General features: G+C 31.8%; 1 protein-coding gene across 1 annotated transcript; it reads left to right on the top strand.

Annotated features, from left to right (window-relative positions):
- Positions 1-16,870: 16,870 nt before the first annotated feature.
- On the top strand, positions 16,871-22,215 carry LOC130934266 (ABC transporter B family member 1). Its single transcript, XM_057863853.1, has 10 exons — positions 16,871-17,597; positions 17,669-17,723; positions 17,786-17,961; positions 18,035-18,235; positions 18,315-18,574; positions 18,671-18,987; positions 19,064-19,287; positions 19,377-19,750; positions 19,826-20,540; positions 20,761-22,215. The coding sequence occupies exons 1-10, from the start codon at positions 17,133-17,135 to the stop codon at positions 22,042-22,044; spliced, it is 4,071 nt and encodes a 1,356-aa protein (XP_057719836.1). The 5' UTR covers positions 16,871-17,132; the 3' UTR covers positions 22,045-22,215.
- The last annotated feature ends 824 nt before the right edge of the window (positions 22,216-23,039 follow it).

Genomic DNA, 23,039 nt, shown 5'->3' with positions numbered 1-23,039 from the left:
ACAATTACCCAATTTCTTGATTTAATTGCTCATGGGAAGAGATGAAGTATGGTCACTGATTATACCACATGTATTTCCAAATCAAAGTGTTGGGAGGATTACATGTCACTATATCTGCCCAAACCCCAATTTGGTCCAACATGAGAAAGTATTTCTAGCATGATCTCCTCATCCCTTTTCCAAGGCTCAGAGGAGATCCAATTATGGAGATTTTCTTTTCCAAGACAAATAACCAATTGAATTAAGATCGAAAGCTTTCTAGTAAATCAAAAGAGAAGAAAGAAGAAGAGGAATGAAAACTATAATTGATCCATCAAATTACAACAAAGCTCCCTAACCCAATGAAAGGGGTTTAGTTGTTCATAGCTCTAGAAATAAAAAATGGCAGAAAAGAAGAATCCATGCTAAAAGTACAGAAAAGCAAATATACAGAGAGTAGTTCTCAAAAGTGCCAAGCTTCTCTATAGTTCAAAACTACTCCTATATATACTACTCCTCTTGATCTTCTAGTGAGTTCTTCAGGTCTGGATGTGGGCTCTGGATCTTGAGTTGAAGCAGTTCTAATCTTTAGTGGGCCCAGCTTGCAGAGAAGTATGAATTAGGTATGGGCGTTAGTGAGATTAACGTTAAGTGACATTGTGGGTTCGAGAACGTTAGTGGCAATCACTTTTTCCACTAACGTCCCACCTTCAAATACCTTACGTTAACTCCAACGTTAGTGGCACTAACGTGACCACTAACGTTGCCTTCTAAATCTTTGCTAACGTTATTGGGACTCACTTTTTCCAATAACGTTGGCTTATACCCCTTTCGCAAGCGTTATTGGGACTCACCTTTTTCAATAATGTTGCTATGTGCCTTTTGTCCCTACGTTAGAGTTCACGTTAGTGTAACTAACGTGGCTCTTAACGTGGGTATGCTTCACCTTCGAGAGCGTAAGTGACACTTACCTTTGTCACTAACGCTCCAAGTGCCTCTATTCTCCACGTTAGAGCTCACGTTAACTAAGTTAACGTGGCTCTTAATGTAGTAGTCATGCCATCTTCCAACGTTAGTGACAAAGGTGAGTGTCACTAACGTTGGCTCATCAATCCTCAACTCCACGTTAACTCTCACGTTAGTGGTCTTAACGTGACCACTAACGTGGGCAATGCTAGTTGATCCAACGTTAGTGACAAAGGTGAGTGTCACTAACGTTGGCGTTGTTCTTCTCTTCTACGTTAGAGTTCACGTTAACTTAGTTAACGTGACTCTTAACGTAGCTCATTGCCAAGTCTTGGAACGTTAGTGGTGTTCACGTTTACCACTAACGTTGGAGTAGAACGTTAGTGGTGTTCACGTTTCCCACTAACATTGGAGTTCTCTTTTGTCTCCACGTTAACTACCACGTTAAATAAGTTAACGTGGCAATTAACGTGAGCTATTGATGGCTTCAAAGGCGTTATTGGTGATCACTTTTCTCATTAACGTTGCAAGCTATTTGCCATTCTACGTTAGTGTTCACGTTAACTAGATTAACGTGAGTACTAACGTGGTTCTTCCTTACTACCTTTGTCCTGAAATCAAGCAAATAAAGTGCATCAAAACTCTAGCCAAAGTCATGAGATTATGCATCATCAATTTATCATGCAATTCTAGCAAAATCCTCATGAAATCATATGAAATTCACAATAGTTGCTTGACTCAAGGTGTAAGTGTATTTTCATCCAAAACTTGCCTTATTCACTAAGAAAATGCATGAAACTACCTAAAACAGTAAAGAAAAGGTCAGTAAAACTGGCCTAGATGCCCTGATATCAATAACCTGGATGTAAGTCGGTTCCTGAGAGTCGATGCCGTGTTATTGTCCTTAACGCCAAGCCACAGGTTTCGAAGGTCCGAGCTCTTCGTCCAGGGATATATCATGTCGTGGAGAATGTGAATAAAGAGGGGTATACCTGCAAAAGGCACTCCAATACTTAAGTTAGTATTGTGTATTCGATGTGTCTTCCGAAGATAAAATATCACACCTTTATAGGTGAGGTAGAAGAAGTCGGTTATGCTTTCATCGGTTATCTGTATTAAAAAACAGTTATTATAGATAAGCAAGTTACAGTATCTGATCGAACGTTTTTATTCTGGGTTATAATCCGTTGAGCCGAATTATAACGCGCCGCCAAATAATGGCGCATAATGCCTAGTTATGACTTTTGATTTATAACAACCATATCAATTGCTAACAGATAAAACTTAGTCAATGTAAAACGTCTTATACTTATATTTAATATTGCACAAAATTATAATATATATATATATATTTACATTAAACAAAATTAAAAATTATACTTTATTCTCTCTTTTTTTAATAATTGGGAGGATGTATTCTCAATTAAGACTACAAATAATTGCATCTAAGCATATTATTATGCCCTTTCAAACATTATTATCTCTTAATTGGTAAGTAGTGTAGGCTTCCACACTGCTCAAGAAATGGGAAAGCTCTGTTTTAAAGTTGGCTTTCTCAACACTCCTCTTATTATTTATTAATACTATCCATCAATCTGATTAAATTATTATAATTATATTATATTTATATATATTAACCTCTACAGACATGGCTCCTACTTTTTCATAGTCCTCGGACAATATATATAAGGGATATTTGTTTTTCCTTTTAATTAGTTATTTTTATTTGGTTAAAACAAAAATAGCTAGTAGGTGGTATGGTATCCAAACACAAAGATACCAACACACTAGAATATAATTCCATGTCTAATTGTCTGTTGTATACGTTCCATATATATAAAATTCAATTTTCGGTAGTTCTGCTGTTTCAAAAACTTTCAGTAAGTATGAAGAAATTATTAAAAAAAAATTGTGGGTTTTAATATTTTTAAAAGTTATAATTTTTAAAACTAATTAAATTATTAATTATTAACTTAAGTTCTTAAAGTGTTGTGTACAACTTTTCAGTCATTGTAAGCATATTATTTCTATTAAAAAATACAGAAAATTAATTTTTAATTAATCAATATTAACTAATTTTAGACTTTAGTATTTATAATTTACGTTGTAGAACTAAAAGTTTATGATTAAAAGTCTAAAATTTAAGATAAATAAAATAATTTTAAAATGATTTATTAATATTGACTGAAAAAAATTAATTTTCTAGCATTAAAATAATTTGTTAAAATAATGTGCGAGTATTCACCACATTCACACATATTAAGAAGAGTTCTATATTTTACTCTTGGAAGTTAAACTCTGGTACAGTTTGATGAGAAATTAAATCTACAAAACTTTTTCATCTATGCCAAGTCTCAACCGCAGCGTTACTCTATTTCTATTATTTCTATTTGCTTTTGTACACTAGAGAAGGCCGAAAAAATGGCGTAATAAAATTATAAAAAAAAGGTGGGTCCAAGCACCATGCATGAGCACTACTGTGACAAATTCAGTTGTTATTAGGAAAGCAATGGAAACCAAATCAAAACCATCTTGTGGTAGAAGTTGCACTTGCATATGCAACCCATGAAATCAGCACACTACTTAATAATTAAGATCACATGGCCTCTTTTCATGTTTTTTTAATATACAAACAAAATTATGCACAGCTAACACAAGAAAGACAATGGAGTGACATAATTGTTGTTTCAAAATCATCACTTTTTGTTAGATAAGTATTTGAGTGGATACTTGAGTGTTATTTGTTGTATTTGATATTAGGGTAATTGAACTTTTTAATCTTTTAACCCAAGATCACAAACAATGGTGAGGCTATTATTATGATGCATAATTTTCCCCTCTCATCAATGAGAGACGCACTATTTGTTTTTCTCTTTTTGAACTTTTTTAACTCAATGTCTTTCTCTTGGCTTATTCTAACTTATGAATTAAAAAATAAAAAATATAATTGTCAGTTATTATATATTGTGAAACTTAATTTTTTAATTGCTCTTTCTTTATGAAAGTTTGATCACCGACCCCTTTTTCTTTACAGCCTATTTAACAAGCCAAATGAAAAGGTTGTTTGACCTTTTAACCTTTCTTTATTTGATTATTTATTTCTACTTATTTAAATGGCAGGGACGATTATATTCACCTCTAATCAACCTACTATTGGTTTGCGTGTGTATATATATATATATATATATACACACACAGTTTATTATAAATCTCAAGACAATTAAAAAATAAAAGCCTTTAGATAATTTATAAGTGTAAAATATTTTTATTTTATATGTTAATTTTTAAAATCAAATTAATCTTATTTAATTTCAATTCTAATATATTTATCAGAATATATATGATATTTAGAGTAAAATCAAATTGATAACTAAGCTTAATTAAGAACCAACTTGGGTTGGTCGAGTGGTTAGCTCACTCGTCAGTTTAAGCAAGTGTCGGGAGTTCGAACCCCGTCTTGTGCATGCAGCAACTCATTAGCCAGCAGAAAACCCTTAAATAGAGCTCAGATCCGCGACGGATTAGTCATTAATCTGTCGGATTAGAAAATACCGATTGGGTAAACAAAAAAAAAACTAAGCTTAATTAGGATCAACCAAATCAAACAAGAACTAAGGATATAATTTTCTTTTTGAATCCAAACTGTTAGGAACTTAGAATGATATATATAAAACAAGTTCTTCCAACAAATTAAATTAAATTACAAGCAAAAGAGTCATTGAGTTGCTTGAATGATATGCACGGTAAATGTATATTATATATATCTTTTTAATTAATCATTGGATGAATAGCTAGTATTAGTATTACATCTTTTCATTCAATACTTTCAGTGATCTTTTGCCAAAATTTCAACAAATATTCTCTAAAACAGTATGTATCCATGTAGCATCTCTGATGTATCTGACTCTCTCCATACATGACATAAATATAAAATATAAATGTAGGACTGGTTAATTTTCCTGAAAAGAATAAAACAAATTACCAAGTAAAATAAATAAAAAAAAAACCAAAGTATGGTATAAATATAGTCCAGAATTTGTTGTGTGTTGTGTTGTGACAGATCCATTTATATATGCATGCAGTAGTGCATGAAGTTGGCAACAACTGGTTAAATGCTCAAACAAGTGTGTGTCAGACGTTACTTTTTTCCATTTCCATTTTAAAGTTTTTCCACATTTGACTTTCATGCATTATGTACGATTTATTTCTTCCCCCGTTAATTAAGGCCAGCGGTGGTTAGCTTCCTTCACTTCACCAATCACTCCTTCCCTCTATAATAACCTAAGACGCCAATCACCAACTACCTTTTTTTAAGCTTATTAACACTTCAAATACAACTTTCATATAGCGTTAATAGAATTCAAAAACATTAATATTAGTTGTTTGAATATTTATAATAATAAATATTACTAATTTAACATGTATAATTTATAATTATTTAATTACTCTATAAATCTTAATTTAAAAAAATATATACATATGTTAATATACAAGTTCTATCATTTTATACATTCAGTTTATCTAAGGATGTATTTGGTGAACGCGTTTAAAGAGAAAAAGTGTGTTTAGACGTTTTGAAAGCTTCAATTTTTGGTTTGGTAAACTTTTTGGTTCATAAACGCAGAAGCAAAACCACGTGCGTTTTCAAGAAGCAACAATTTTAAACTTCTGCGTTTCACCAACGGGTTTTTAGCCATCAATACTCAATCTTTATTTATCTTTTACCAACTTTATCCTTTATACATGCTATTATATTATTTATATTATTTTTATTTATATGAACTATCATTTTCTATTATTTACTATTTTTTATTAATTATTTATTTAATATTATACACTTTTATAATTATAATTTTTTGTATTATTTTTATTTTTTTTATAATATAATTTATTGATCTTATTAAAAAAGTAAATTAAACAAAAAATTAATTGTAAATAATAATAATAAAAGATTATAGCATACTAAAAAAAATACTAAAAGTACTAAAAATATATTATATAAAAAAATCATAAATTTTTTTTTTGATTTATTTGAATTACTACTAAGGTAAATATTTAATTTTTTTTTATTATTCTTAGTACTCTCTAAAATTTATATTTTGTTAATTTTAATTAAAAGTATATTTTATCAATTTTTATATATTATTTTTATTTTAGTGTATAAATATTAATTTTATTATAGAATTAATTAATAAGATCTATTTAAATATCTAAATTAAAATGATAAAATAATATACAAAAATTATTTAAATTGATGTCTATTTTAGTAATTTTGTATCTAAAAGTGATTTTGAGTAGTGTAATTTAAACAATATTTATTTTACTATAATCCATTTTGATATAAATATTGCCAAATATAAATTACTTAACACAAACTTACTTTTTATCAAAATCAAGTTTGTAAAATCAATTTTATTCAAACTCCAGTTTATAAATTGTAATCTAAACACACACTAAGTAAGCTGTCAAACAGATTAATCTAACCCGTTTAGGCTTGACCCATCTAAATTTGCACATATTTCCTCATTTACAGTTTTTTTTTTTTTTGAAAAAAGATTTGGACAAAATAAAAGTCACTTTAAGTTATAAACCTTAAACGAACAAAATTTTTTTAGTTGATAAGTTTGAGTTTTTGAGTTGGATGAGAAAAAATACCGATTAAAAATACTAATATTTTTAGAAATACAAAATAAAATTAAATAAATGGCTCATTTAACTCGTTTTTTTTTATTAATCAAACTCATCCTCTTTAATTCATATGTGTCGTTTTATTATCTTAAATTTAAAAAAAAAATCATAACAGTGTATCAAAATTTTTTAGACTAAAAAATTGCGTTTAATTCTTGTTATAAAAAAACGAAGTAAAGTATTGTTTTTGTCCCTAACGTTTGGGATAAGTCTTAAAGTTGTCCTTAACGTTTCAATCGTTCTATTTAAGTCCTTAACGTTTCAAATTTGATTCAATATTGTTCTGCCGTTAGGGATCCGTTAACAGAATTGACGGCAGAATAAAATTGAGACGATTTTGAAACGTTAGGAACTTAAATAGGATGAAAACTTTGGGACAAAAACAATACATAAAAATAAATTTTAATTTAATTTTATCTTTCAATAATATCAATTTTTTACTGTACATAGTATTCAATTATTTTTTAATTACATCTAAATAAATTACACTTAATCACATTACTTTCATTCTAAATAAATTTATTTTTTTATAATTTTAAAGAATTTTGATATATTAGAGACAAAAGGTATAATTTATATTTTATTATATATATTATTTTTTTCTTTTCCACAAGTTTATATACTAGTCATTCTACAAACATTTCATTATAACTAAAAATCTTTAAGAGTAAAATTATAAAAAAAATTAATTTATTTAGAATGAAAATAATATGATTAAGTGTAATTTACCTAGATGTGATTAAAAAATAATTGAATATACATAGTAAAAATTTGATATTATTGAAGGATAAAATTAAAATTTATTTCTATGTATTGTTTTTGTCCTCAAAGTTTTTGTCCTATTTAAGTCTCCAACGTTTTAAAATCGTCTTAATTTTGTTCCGCCATCAATTCTGCTAATGGATCCCTAACGGTAGAACAACATTGAGTTAATTTTAAAACATTAGGGACTTAAATAGAATAATTGAAACGTTAGGGATCATTTTAAGACTTATCATAAATGTTGGAGACAAAAACGATACTTTACTCTAAAAACCATATAGTAAATATAGAAAGAAAAGAAGCCAGTTCACCCAACCCAAAATAAGAGTTCTTATGTGGAAAGGGGTGACTTGTTCATTCAACTTAACTACTAATCAAATTATTAAGAAGAAATAGATCAACAATAATTTTCATTACATAGCACGGCTGCACTGAATCATGCATTTAGATGATGTAGTCATAAAACATATATATATATATATATATATATATATATATATATATATATATATATATATATTGGTTAGCTTTTTGTGAGCTTATTATAAAATTTTCTGGAAGGTACACAACTACACATAAACTTACCCTGTAAGCCAATTAAGTATTTTGTCGTTCGTATAATTATAAGAGCGTGCCTTTAAATTAGTCCTCTCATCTGTGAGGAATAATTGAAATGTGTTATTAGACAAAAACTTTTTTAATTAAATAATTTAATTATAAAATTAGTCTTTAATTTTTTATTTTATGAAATATATCATTTTTACATTAAATTTTGTTAAAAAGTAAAAGAAAAATCAATTATTTTTGTTATTTAATATAAATATAATAATTTTTAATCATTTTTAAAATTTTTAGATCAATTTTTCTATATAAACAAACAATTTAATGCGGAGATTGATTTATCTAAAGAAATAAAGATTTAAAAATTAGTTTGATAATTAAAATTTATTAAGAATTAAAATATTTGATTAAAAATTTCTTAGGATTAATTTAGGATATTATTGTTATTATTATTGTCGTGGCGGCTTGTTTCGTATCACAGATGCCAGTAATATGACAATAATACCACTCTTAAAACACAAGACCATTTCGCGAAAAACATACATAAAGAGATTATCACATGGTTTGTTAGAGATGACTTAGAGTATAGTCATAGATGTCATTTTTCTTAACCCTAATATTGAGTTTTAGGTGGTATAGAAAAATTTGTTATATAAATTATAAAATGGCATACTTTCTTCAAATAGCATACTTTTTTCGTATTTATTTAGAGGTTATGAATTCGAGTCTTATTTCTAATTTTAGAAAAAAAAATATAGGTAGACAATGAAAATATTAAACAATGTGAACAATAGATATATTAAATGTTTATTTCAGTAGATGTGCAGATGATTATTCTAATATTAAAATTTAAGTGGGTAATTTAGAGATGTAATATATTTTAATTTGATTAGTGATTATTCATGTTATTCAAAAAAATTATTAATTACTTAACATAACCCCAAAAAAAATGATTAGTATTTAATGAAAATAAGTACCATTTTACTTGGTGATAACAGAATTAATAATTAATAAATAAACTGCAATTGCCGTGTTTTACGAATCAAGGTCTGTGCTTTTTTTTTTCCCAGAGGGACATGCCATTGCCAGAACATAACATTGTCTCATGCTGATGACTGTACGGCAACCGTAAAAACGGGAAAAGCAAACACATTCAACCTATACCCATATGCTTTCTTATCTTTAGATTATTTTTAAAGGAATTCATATTACTATTATATTTTAATCACCTTATATATATGATTGATATTTAGTTATTTTTATTTCATATTGGTAGATACACATTCTTTTATAATTCTGTTACTATTATTGAATGAGATTTATGGAATATATCAAATATATAGGATTTTAGACTTTCCATTAACAAAGAAAATATTATAGATGAGCTATATATCTTGTATTGATGAGTAAAATTATGATATCTGATATGTTTATATATATAAGGCAGTGACACTCTTATATAAATAAAAATGTTAGGGTGCCAATATTTTTTATTGATATTAATTAATATTTTTTATAAATATTTTATTTTTATATTATTAGAATTTAAAATTTAAGATTTAGTATAAGAGTATCTTTAGTTTTTAAGTATTAATAAAAATAATAAATTTTGTTAGTTATGTAATGTTGTGTTTTAAATATTTTTATTTTAAATATTAATTCTATGAAGAAAGTAATAAATTTTGATATAATAATAATAATAGTGCTACAATTAAAAAACAAAAAAGCACCAAAAGCTAGAAGGAATTGAAGAGTGTCAGAAGTTGACACACATTATTGTATTGTTTTGTTTTGTTTTGAAGCTAAAAAAGGTGCTGACTTTACTGTTGTTGTTTATTTAATTAAACCAACCAAGAGCGGGAAGTAAGACACTGCAGTGTTACAATGTCTGATGAAGTACACTTCAATTTAAAATGTTTCAATTTAAACCAATTATCATCATTGCTCTTAATAATATTTTATTTTGGTAATTCAAACCCTGATCCCTAATTAGAGAAGCTTGCCCCCTAAACAAGAATTTTACTTTCTGTCTTTATCACTAAAAAAAGAATCAAAATTATGAGGAATCCCCAGATTCTGACCATTTTTTTTTTATCGTACTTTGGTGTCTTCAGCTTCGGTACATGAGATTCCTAAAATGTTCTACAAGGTTTTAATGTTACTGAAACATATAGATATATGGATTCACCAAAGAAAAAAGGAAAATACTTATATATATGGGTGTTGGTCTAGCTAGCTAGGGACATAGGTAGAAATGATAATGAATAGAATAAGGTAGGGTTTAGATTCAATCCTAATTCTATTCGCAAGTTGAATTTTTTATATATATTCAATTATATTCTATCTGCAGGTTGAGAATATTCTAACTCTAACTCTACTTATTCTTAACCTGTGGATACCCGACTCGATTTACGAGTTATCCAAAATATGCAACATTATTATATAACTTGATGATAATTTAAAATAGAATTTATTTTTATGTATAAAAACATATTTAAATTATCAATTAATAATCTTCTTTTAATTGCTAAGAATCTTTTACATTTAGTGAGAAGTCTTTGGTTCAACATCCACTTGAAATTTTATATAAGTATATAACATATACATCTATAGAATACGAATTGGTTAGGTAGGATTGAAACTCAACCCGCACCCTACCTGACTCGCACGATACATTATCTGCTACGGATTGGATTAACAACTCTACCCAACCGAATTAGGTCCAATTGAGTACTCTTGAAGATAGGGTACATATTGCCACTCCTAGGCATATGCTGATTTTAATCAAATAAATTTATTAGTCTAAATTGCTTCTTAAGAACATAAGATTGAAAAAAAAGAGTAATAACTAATCACATAATTTTTTGGTGACTAATAACTAATTACATATAGTAATGTTTGTTAACTTCTTTTCGTCATATTTTACCGTTTATATACAATTAAAGCAAAATTGAGAATATGATGAAAATATTTTTTTTTGAAAAAGAAGGGTTTTTTTATAGAAAATGGCTAATTTTTTATATGAAAACATATTTTTATACAAGTATATACATATATAGGGTGTGGATTGGTCGAGTAGGGTTGAAACTCAATTCACACCCTAAGCGACCTACATGAGAATCCTACCCGCACTCTACTCTACCCATTGCGAATCGAATTGGCAATTCTATGAGTCAAATTGGATACCTGCAAATAGGATGCATGATGCCATCCTTAGATATATGCTGATTTTAATCAAATAAATTTATTAGTTCAAATTGCTTCTTAAGACCATAAAATTGAAAAAAAAAGTAATAACTAATCACATTTTTTTCGTTACTAATAACTAATCACAATACAGTAATATTTGTTAACTTTTTTTCCGTCATCTTTTACTGTTTATATAAAATTAAAGCAAAATTGATAATATAGTAAAAATATTTTTTTTGAAAAGAAAGAGGGCTCTGGTATAAAAAAGTGACTAATTTTTTTATATAAAAAAATATTAATTTTTTGTTGAAAATGAAATCATTTGGTGTAATTATAGGTAGGTGAATTTTACAGGTAGAGAATCAACACATAGGGTGCGTTTTGGACACGTGTCATCATTCTGACAATATACAAGATGTACGTTGAACACGTGCCAACATTTTAGTCAACACATAAAATGTATGTTGTACATGTTTTCTATACATCTATAATACTGTAATATACTTCAAATATCAATATTCAACCAAAACACTACTTTCATCTCCATATTAAAAATAATTCCTAATAAGTACTTTTATTTTTTTTTTTTCATTTTTTAAGAGTACTAGTATGAATAAAAGTAAGAGTACGAGTGATTCAGAAAAAGGAGATAATAAAGACAAAATCCTGGTTTGGGATTAGTACATTAAAACATCTTTTATTTTTTTCTATTTTTAAAATTTTAAGAGTAATATAATATCTTTATTGTCAGAATGTCAGGCTTCAGGTTGCGTTATTCTAATAGGGCAGATATTACGATGACTTTTATATATATATAATAATAAAATAATAATTAAATGTGTTCTTTATGTGTGATTATTTGATTGTCTATTTGATTGCTTGTGTCTGTGACTTGTTGGTTTGAATTATAGTAAAGTGTAGTGGCTTGTAATTAATTATATGTTGGGCCGGATGCCGTGATTGATTTATGTTTGAGGTTTAGTAAAGTATGAAAAATCAATCTGGTTCAGGATAGACTTAATAAACCTATGCTTGGAACATATTGATCATTCATACAATTTAAGTAACTTTTACGATTTTTTTTTATTGAAACATGAATTTGGATTTTAGATAAGTAATGGTTGATTTTTCGAAAAGGTTTATAAGACAAGCAATGATCACTGTAATTGAAAACAACCTTCTTTTATATATTCTCTTAAATTCTAAACTTTTTTTGTGAGATCGTGTAATTAGGTTCTTACTCTCTACAGACTTTTCTTTTCAAAAAATGGACGAGAAAGCTTATGACGTGATTTCTGCGCTTTATAGTTGTATTGTCATAGATGTCTTTTTCTTTGAATTGTTATTGAGATTTATATTTTTGTAAAGAGGGATAGGAGTCATGATTGTAACGATGATTAATGTTTGTAAGTTACTTATTTAAAAGATTCTTGTATGTGAGTGTGTGTGTGTGAAGTTTTGTGATTGATATTTATATATGCATACATGTAAAACAAAAGAAAAAGTATTACTGGTTTTTAAAGAAAAATAGCGATATAGTTTCGAGTTAAAAGCTTCTATTTTATTATTATATATGTATGGAAGTCATCATAATATCCACTCTATCAGAATAACGTAACCGAAAGCGTGACATTTTGATAGTAAAAATGTTATAAGTAATATTTTAAATTAGACACTTTAATTTTAACAAATTTTAATTATTAATTAGTTTTTAAATTTTAATTTCAATTAATAGATAAATTAGTCTTAACTTTTAACATCAAATAGTTCTTCTACATAGAAAACTAATATGAAAATTTTAAAATTTTATATATCTTTATTAAATACAGATAATGATTGATTTAGTTAAAATTAATATTTTTACCTATAATAACATTATAGGAATATAAATATTTTAAAATTACGTTAATTTTGTCTTAACATTGATTATGACACAAAAGATTTATAAAATCAAACAATTTTTATAAAAAGTTTGTAGGGGACAAAAGTCTACGTCGGTTAAGAAGAACAGAATTTTTGTAGATAAAAAACTCAAATAATAAAATTTTTAGTTATTATTTTTTAATGTAAAAGAGTTTAATTTTTTACTAGTAATTAATTTTAACATTCGTTATCTAAAATTTGAAAAAATTTAATATGCATACTTTTACATTTGATTAGGTGTTAAATCTGGTGACACATTTTGATTTGTCAAATTATTAATATAGAATATTTTGATTGTTAAATTTGTAATTAATAATTGATAATGATATATAAGAGAAATAGGGTGGACGAGGAAACGAGAGAGATAGAGAAAAGGAGAGGGAGGATGGGAGAATTCTTTGACTTTGTAGGAAAAGATTTGATTTCAATTGTAATGAGAGAGTGACATATGACACATTTTAGTTGTAAAATTAGTAATATATAACAGAATAATAGATTAGTCATTGACAATAATATATATGAAAGATAGAGTGAAGGAAAGAACTCTTTAATTTTGGAAGAAAAGATTTGATTTTAATTGCAATCAGAGAATGCCATTGTAGCACATTTTGGTTGTAAAATTAGTAAGTAATTAATAATTGATAATGATATATAAGAGAGATAAAGCAGGTGAAGGAAGGAGAAAAAGGAGGAGAAAACTCTTTAATTTTGGAGAAAAAGATTTGATTTTAATTGCAATGAGAGAATAACATGTGGTATATTTTAGTTGTAAAATTAGTATAAGGTATAATAAAATAATAGATTAGTCATTGATAATGATATATAAGAGAGATAGAGTGGGTGAAGGAATGAGGTGTTGAGGTAGATGCGGGGTGACTGCTGAAAAATGTATTCTGACAACCTCAGGTACATCTAGAATAAACCATGGTACCAACTCTGGTAATCGGTAGACGGGTTAAAGTCGGCGATTAGTTATAGATGCCTCTTTCACAATCGACTGTTGCGGCGGTTTTCCTATTGATGTATCCATTCGTCATGTATCCCGCTTTAGTCATGGCACTGTATCCTGAAAAATGTAGCAATGCTGATCAACTGGGATGAATTGTATAAGCATAGGGGAGACTATGTAAACCCGCACTGATGAACCACTCAGTCCGCCGAATGCCATTCGACACACTCGAATGAAAGCAATGGTCCTACCATGTCACACACATCAAGATGTACATGTAGTTCAGCAGGTATGATGATGCCGATGTACGGCCGCCAGACAAACGGTAAAATATTGCATGGGCCATTAGAATATTAATATCATAATTATTCTTATAAATTAATACTCATATTGACCTCATCCATGTTGTCTATGTCGTGTCTAATAGACGCTGCGCTCCTCGACATCCACACTCTGGTTTGTGGATGATGACTCCACCTGGAATACACAACATTATAACAAAGTTTAAATTACATATTGTTAGTTAAACATAAATAAAATACAAGTCAAGTTTCAATAAATTATGTATTGTTACATGCGTGCAACCGATATATTAGCCGGTAAGTTTCGATCTGCTCAAAATTTTAGAGTAGTGGTAGATACTTCGCATGGACAAATGTTGACGACTTATCTGCGAAGAGGGTGGTTTCCAGCAGACAGAATATGTGATACCTAATGTATCGTTGAACAAACTCCAAAGTGTCTAAAGGTTGTGTATCTCTGATATGACGAACCCATGCCAGCTTTTTGTAACTTTTAGATGAACTACTCACAACAGGTTTGCTGCTGAAAATCGCCAAACTTTGGTTGACCAAGAAGTCCTGACTGTTATCGGTCCAACCGGTCAAAACCTCTCCATCAATCATTAGGCCAAATATGTGTAACATATCCTCGAGTGTCACTATAACCTCACCGACTGATTATACAAAAGAATGAGTTTTCGACCTCCACCTTTTCATAAGAACAAATAGCAACGCGGAATGCCCTTTAATCTCTCCAACTCTCGAGTTATGGTTGAATTCCGTTGTTCGTAAGGCTTGGTCAACTGTCGAATGCCATATCTCTGGCGAATAAAGTTTACGGGATAAAAAATTCCTGTTAACCTGATATAGTTTAACCGAAATACCAAAAAGGAATAATTATATTTATTTTTATTTTATTCATTAATTTAAATAAATACCAAAAAGAATAAAGTAATAACTTGCTACAACAGAAAATAAAATAAATAATAATTACACAAAATTCAAAATTTTTATTATTCATATTTATATTATTTATTAGTTTCAGTAATTACATCATTTTAGTAATTACAAGATAAAATGAAATAAAATTAATATTAAAATACAAAATAAAACAGAAATTATATATTATTCGAAAGCAAAATATATTTTTATAATTACATTGATTATTAATTTTAATAAATACCAACCAGAATAAAATAATAGTGTTTAACAGAAAATAAAATAAATAAAAATTACATAAAATTTGAATTTTTATGTATTCATATTTAAATTATTTATCAATTTTAATAATTAAATTTAAAATAACATAATAACATTAACACAAAAATAAAATATAATATCTAAAATTATACATACTAACAAAAAAAATAGAATAATATTATTTTTAAAAAATCACAAATTTTTATTAATTATATTATTCATTCATATTAATAGAAATAATAGTACGACTAAACTAATATAAATTAAATAAATAGTAATAAATTATTAAACTAATGTTAACCAAATAAACACTAATAATTAACTGAAAATAATAAACTTACATAATTAGAAAGTTCCAAATAATTGATAATATGATCTTTTGCAGACGTATAATCAACTACCATGTTAAACGTATTAATTTCACTCTCGACTAAAACTAACTTACTCACTCTCAGCTACAACACAAAACCTACCTCGCTACACAATTATAAAACTGAATCTTGCCTCGATCCTCTTTAAAATTAAGCCGCCACATGAGTGAAATGAACTCAAACAAAGCATCAACCTCCCTTTTTATACACACCAAATGTTAATGAAGTCTTTTCCCGGAACAAGCCTTGTCTCCCTGCATGGAGACACTGAGCAAGACTGGTCAACACGCACCCTGCGTGCTGTTGGGGTGACGACACGTGTTCCCATGCCTGGGGACACTGAACAAGGCTCTTCGGGAATCTACGACGAATTTCTGCAAAAGGCAACACACCCTGCGTGTTGTCTTAGAGCTGTCACGTGGCGAATCTTTACTGGAATCTTTAGAAAAGTTACCTCGAAAATTGCACAAAATTCCTACAAAAGATACCACGCACTCTGCGTGTTTGACTAAGAGATGACATGTGACGAATCTCTGTTAAAAATTTCTTACAAAATTATTTTGAATTTCTGCATAAAATAACACGTATGGTACATGTTGTATCAAAATTTTTGAGACATCCATATTTTTGCAAAGCACCCCAAACACTAATATCAACAAAAATACCACTTTTTTTTATATATCTAAAATAATTTCTGTCAAAATATAAATAATAAAAAATATTAGAATATTAATAAAATTTATTGTTTTTGACAATCACTTTTAATCATTAATTTAAAATTTTTAGTCTAATAATTTAATAACATACTAATTAAATTAGTCTATGCTTTTAAATATTAATAGTTAATTATCCATAAAAACAATAATGATGATTAATGAAGGTGGGGTTTCTGTTTGTTTGTATTATGACTCTTGATCTTCAAGTTTCACTTTTCACACAGTGGTTTTCTTTTCTGTCAGGTTGAAAATCCAAACACACACAGTTACACACTCTCTCTCTCCATGCTTTCAAGTTTGAATCTTTGCCATTGTAAGTGTCTATGTTGAGTTGAGTGAGGACCACGGATGTGTCACTTTCGCTGTTTTATTTTACAGAATAAGCAAACCCACTTGCCACTTTTCACTCTCACCATCTTTCATTCTCAAGCCATTAAGTAAATGGCAATGGAGAGAGTCCGAGAGAGGCATACATAAAAGGAACTGTGATGGGAATTCGTGCATAAAAGAAAGAGAAAGGAGTGTGAGAATTTTAATAATTAAAGAAATGTCACAAGATTCTTGTTTGGAGGCAGCAAATACAACACTCGAGCAGTGGAAATGGACCGAAATGCAAGGCCTTGAGCTTCTTCCTGATGCTCCCATTTCCCACCATTATAATAATAAACCCAACAACACAAAACTCCTCACACACCAAATGGAAACTACTACTACTACTACTGAACCAAACAAAGATGATGATGCTCCTTCGTCTGCTACTTCTTCTTCTGGTAACGGTAGTAGTGACAGCAACAAGAACAACAAGAAGAATGAGAGTGTTCCCTCTGTTGGGTTCAGTGAGCTTTTCAGATTTGCTGATGGGTTGGATTATGTTCTAATGTCCATTGGAAGCGTTGGAGCAATCGTGCACGGTTGTTCCTTGCCACTCTTCCTTCGCTTCTTCGCTGATCTTGTCAACTCTTTTGGTTCCAATGCCAACAACTTGGACAAGATGACTCAGGAAGTCGTCAAGGTACCAACAAAGGACTTGACTTGCTTTCAAACTTCAATTCTTTCGTCTCAATGTGTGTGTGTTTTTTGCAGTATGCATTTTACTTTCTGGTAGTTGGTGCTGCTATATGGGCATCTTCATGGGCAGGTGATTTTCTTGTTTCTTCCTTTCTATGCCATTTCGGAGTTTTGATTCTTTTTGTGCTGCAGAGATATCTTGTTGGATGTGGAGTGGGGAGAGGCAATCAACAAGGATGAGGATCAAGTACCTTGAAGCTGCTCTCAGCCAAGACATTCAGTTTTTCGACACGGATGTTCGAACCTCCGATGTTGTAATTGCCATCAACACTGATGCCGTCATGGTCCAAGATGCCATCAGCGAGAAGGTCCATTCAATTTCTCTCTTTGATTGGATTAGTTTAGTGTCTAATTCTGTTTTTTTTTTTTTTTCTTGTGCAGTTGGGAAACTTCATTCATTACATGGCCACATTTGTGTCTGGTTTTGTTGTTGGTTTCACTGCAGTCTGGCAATTGGCACTTGTGACCCTTGCTGTGGTCCCTATGATCGCAGTCATTGGCGCCATTCACACCACCACATTGGCCAAGCTCTCTGGCAAAACCCAGCAAGCTCTTTCTGAAGCTGGCAACATTGTGGAACAGGTAACACTCCTTGCAATTGTTGACCAAGTTTTCTCAAGTGTGGAGTTTTTGTAGCACTCATGTTGAGCTGAACCTGCAGACAGTTGTGCAAATTCGAGTGGTACTGGCCTTCGTCGGGGAGTCTCGAGCATTGCAGGCATACTCTTCGGCATTGAAGGTTGCCCAGAAGCTTGGCTACAAAACTGGTTTTGCAAAGGGAATGGGATTGGGTGCCACTTACTTTGTTGTTTTCTGTTGTTATGCACTTCTTCTTTGGTATGGAGGCTATCTGGTTCGCCACCACGCCACCAATGGAGGGCTTGCCATTGCCACCATGTTTGCTGTTATGATTGGTGGAATGTCAGTATTTCTTTCATCCTTCTTTTTATTTTTTCAAAACAAAGCTTAGGGAGAAAACTCAAATTGTTTAACACTTCTGAATTTGATCATATACAGAGGTCTAGGCCAGTCTGCGCCGAGCATGGCTGCATTTACAAAGGCCAGAGTTGCTGCTGCAAAGATTTTTCGCATAATCGATCACAAACCGCGGATAGATAAGAACAGTGAATCTGGTTTGGAGCTTGAGACAGTAAGTGGACTTTTAGAGCTAAAGAATGTGAACTTTTCATACCCGTCAAGGCCAGATGTTCCGATCCTCAACGACTTCTCGTTGAGTGTGCCTGCTGGCAAGACAATAGCCTTGGTAGGTAGCAGTGGCTCTGGAAAGAGCACTGTGGTTTCCCTCATTGAAAGATTTTATGACCCAACTTCAGGTATGCATTAAACTTTGTTGCCTTATAAGTTTGAAAGTTGAATTTGTTGGTTATATTGTTCATCAACTATGTGCAGGACAAGTTTTTCTGGATGGCCATGACATTAAAACATTGAAGCTTAGATGGTTGAGGCAGCAGATAGGGCTAGTGAGCCAAGAGCCTGCGTTGTTCGCAACCACGATTAGAGAAAATATACTATTGGGAAGGCCTGATGCCAACCAGGTTGAGATCGAAGAAGCAGCCAGGGTAGCTAATGCTCATTCCTTCATCATCAAACTTTCTGAAGGTTACGAAACCCAGGTAATTGGGAATATCTTTGCAAGACTCTTAGAAAATTATAATTTCTTAAGCATTATTCAATAAAGTAAAAAATTCTTTTGTAATGGCAGGTTGGAGAGAGAGGGATGCAACTCTCAGGAGGACAAAAACAGAGAATAGCAATTGCAAGGGCTATGCTTAAAAACCCAGCAATTCTCCTCCTGGATGAGGCAACAAGTGCATTGGATTCTGAATCAGAGAAACTGGTGCAAGAAGCCCTGGACCGGTTCATGATTGGTAGAACAACTCTTGTAATCGCGCATCGCCTCTCGACTATACGCAAAGCCGACCTTGTAGCTGTACTTCAGCAAGGAAATGTGTCTGAAATTGGAACTCATGATGAGCTCTTTTCCAAAGGAGAAAATGGAGTCTATGCAAAGCTCATAAAGATGCAAGAAATGGCTCATGAAACTGCCATGAACAATGCCAGAAAGAGTAGTGCACGGTAACCTCATTGTTCATTAAAAAACTATTAGATACCCTAAAGATATATCATGTGATGATGAGTTTTCATTTGCAGGCCTTCAAGTGCAAGAAACTCGGTAAGCTCACCCATAATTGCTCGGAATTCTTCTTACGGCCGGTCACCATACTCTCGCAGGCTGTCTGATTTCTCCACCTCAGATTTCAGTCTGTCGCTCGATGCATCACATCCGAATTACAGGCTCGAAAAGCTTGCCTTCAAAGAGCAAGCAAGTTCCTTCTGGCGACTAGCGAAGATGAACTCTCCTGAGTGGCTATACGCTTTGATTGGCTCTATAGGCTCCATTGTTTGTGGATCACTTAGTGCTTTTTTTGCTTATGTTCTCAGTGCTGTCCTCAGTGTGTATTACCATCCGAATCACAAGCACATGATCACACAAATTGATAAGTACTGCTACTTGTTGATTGGCCTTTCATCAGCTGCACTTATCTTCAACACATTGCAACATTCCTTCTGGGATATTGTTGGTGAAAATCTAACAAAACGAGTGAGGGAGAAAATGCTGACGGCAGTGCTAAAAAATGAGATGGCTTGGTTTGATCAGGAGGAAAACGAGAGTGCACGGATCGCTGCTAGGCTTGCTCTTGATGCCAACAATGTTAGATCAGCCATTGGAGATCGAATTTCGGTGATAGTTCAGAACACTGCGCTCATGCTAGTTGCGTGTACTGCAGGGTTCGTCCTGCAGTGGCGTCTTGCCCTTGTCCTCATCGCCGTCTTTCCTCTTGTTGTTGCGGCCACTGTGTTGCAGGTTCGATCTTCTTTCGTTCCTTTACTGTATGTTTCCATAGCAGCTAATTTCAGCTAACATTATAGCAAGTTGCCAAATAAACGCAATATGAGCTTTTGTTGAGTTTAGATTTCAAATGTTTCTTGTAATTGAGGTTTGGATGTTCTTGTTGGCTCCCAAGACTTTATCAATTTTAAGTTTTCATTTGTATTAATCATTTTTATCTTTGAGTTTTGTACAGAAAATGTTCATGACTGGTTTCTCTGGTGATCTGGAAGCTTCTCATGGCAAGGCCACACAGTTAGCAGGAGAAGCTATAGCCAATGTAAGAACCGTTGCAGCCTTCAATTCAGAAACCAAAATTGTTGGGCTTTTCGCTTCGAATCTCGAAATTCCACTACAACGGTGCTTTTGGAAGGGACAAATTTCTGGAAGCGGATATGGGATAGCACAGTTTGCTCTTTATGCTTCCTATGCACTTGGTCTCTGGTATGCTTCTTGGCTTGTGAAGCACGGAATCTCTGATTTCTCCAAAACCATTCGAGTGTTCATGGTCCTCATGGTCTCTGCTAATGGAGCTGCCGAAACTTTGACATTGGCTCCTGATTTCATCAAGGGAGGCCGAGCTATGAGGTCAGTCTTTGATCTCCTTGACCGGAGAACCGAAATTGAGCCGGATGATCCAGATGCCACCCCTGTTCCTGATCGTCTTCGAGGCGAAGTTGAACTTAAGCATGTGGACTTCTCTTACCCAACGCGGCCCGATATGGCTGTTTTTCGCGACCTCAGCCTTCGTGCGAGGGCGGGTAAAACTCTGGCCCTTGTGGGACCTAGTGGCTGCGGCAAGAGCTCAGTCCTTGCACTTATACAGAGATTCTATGATCCATGTTCTGGTAGAGTCATGATTGATGGAAAGGACATAAGGAGATACAATCTCAAGTCTCTAAGAAGACACATTGCTGTGGTACCTCAGGAGCCATGCTTGTTTGCGACAAGTATTTATGAAAACATTGCCTATGGACATGACGCGGCCTCTGAAGCGGAGATAGTGGAGGCTGCGACTCTTGCCAATGCTCACAAGTTCATATCTTCTCTTCCAGATGGATACAAAACATTTGTTGGGGAGAGAGGAGTTCAACTTTCTGGGGGACAAAAGCAAAGAATAGCAGTTGCTCGGGCTTTTGTGAGGAAGGCTGAGCTTATGCTTCTTGACGAAGCAACTAGTGCGCTCGACGCTGAATCCGAGAGGTCGGTTCAGGAGGCTCTAGACCGTGCCTGCTCGGGGAAAACAACCATCGTTGTTGCACACAGGCTATCAACCATCAGAAATGCCAACCTGATTGCTGTGATTGATGATGGCAAAGTAGCTGAACAAGGCTCGCATTCGCACTTGTTGAAGAATCATCCTGATGGGGTTTATGCGCGCATGATTCAATTACAAAGATTCACACATACCCAAGTCATTGAGATGGCGTCCGGTTCAAGTTCTTCAACAAGGCCAAAAGATGTCGAAAGACAAGGTTAGACATTAACGGCTACAAACAGAGTATATGTCATCATAAACCACATTATAATTACTTCCATTTTTGTTTTGACCTTAGTGTAGTTTTGTGTATCCACGAATGTATCTTCTTGTCTTTGTGAATCTTACTACGGAAATGACAAAGACAGATTACGATTGAAATGGTTGAATTCATGGTAGCCATCTTCGCTTCTTCTTACTTTCCAACAATGTGCTTATAGTCATCATCCACGCTGAATTACTTCAAAATAAGAGTGTATTTATTGACATGATGCAAAATATAAAGAAGGTCTTATTTGTAATATATAGTTAGGTGTATTAGTATGAACTATGTTTATCAGAACATGAAGTGCAGTTAACAAAGTGAAAAAATGGTTCTTTATTAAAGTTTCTATCACTTTCCAACACTAATGGTACATTAATAGGTAACGGTGGCTGTAAATACAACACTTGGGACTCTAGCACTTTAGCTTGTTGACTATTTCAGAAACATCACAATCAGATATTCATCAAGGTATATGATACCCCTCATGGCAACTCAAAAGGCTTATATATGGTCCTAGCCCCAATGGGTTGCAGGTGCTTATGAAGGGGCATGTAGGGGACAAACAATAATGTTGCAAGTTAGAAAAGAAAAAGGTCACATGATGGGGGCACCAAAACGTGCATGACTTTGAACTAGAAAACAACTAGAAGAAATTGAAGAATGATCTAAATGTGGGAGAGTATGTACACAAAGCGTGAGGGGGGAAAAAGGGTAGGGTATATGGGTAAATGACTGAAAAGGGGTATGTGCATGATGCCTAAGTAGGTGCTATGGGTAAATGGGGACCAAGAATTGGTCATAATGTTGAAAAACAAAATAAAAATAAAGGGTATGAAACATCAACATATGCTGTTTGAATGGAAGTGGCTCCTACCTCCTAATGCTAGTCCTTGGTGGGGATAACATATATAGGTCATGGACTCTTTTATGTTATTGATGTGAATTTTGTTAG

The sequence above is a fragment of the Arachis stenosperma genome, chromosome 6 (assembly GCF_014773155.1).
Source record: "Arachis stenosperma cultivar V10309 chromosome 6, arast.V10309.gnm1.PFL2, whole genome shotgun sequence".
In the NCBI taxonomy this organism is placed as follows: Eukaryota; Viridiplantae; Streptophyta; class Magnoliopsida; order Fabales; family Fabaceae; genus Arachis; species Arachis stenosperma.
This window is presented reverse-complemented; position numbering and strand designations above follow the sequence as displayed.

Bases quoted from the DNA above. Each gene is read 5' to 3' on its own strand.
- LOC130934266 (XM_057863853.1), top strand. From the start codon at position 17,133: ATGTCACAAGATTCTTGTTTGGAGGCAGCAAATACAACACTCGAGCAG. The intron at 17,598-17,668 runs GTACCAACAAAG...TGTTTTTTGCAG, and splicing joins TGACTCAGGAAGTCGTCAAG to TATGCATTTTACTTTCTGGT. The intron at 20,541-20,760 runs GTTCGATCTTCT...AGTTTTGTACAG, and splicing joins TTGCGGCCACTGTGTTGCAG to AAAATGTTCATGACTGGTTT.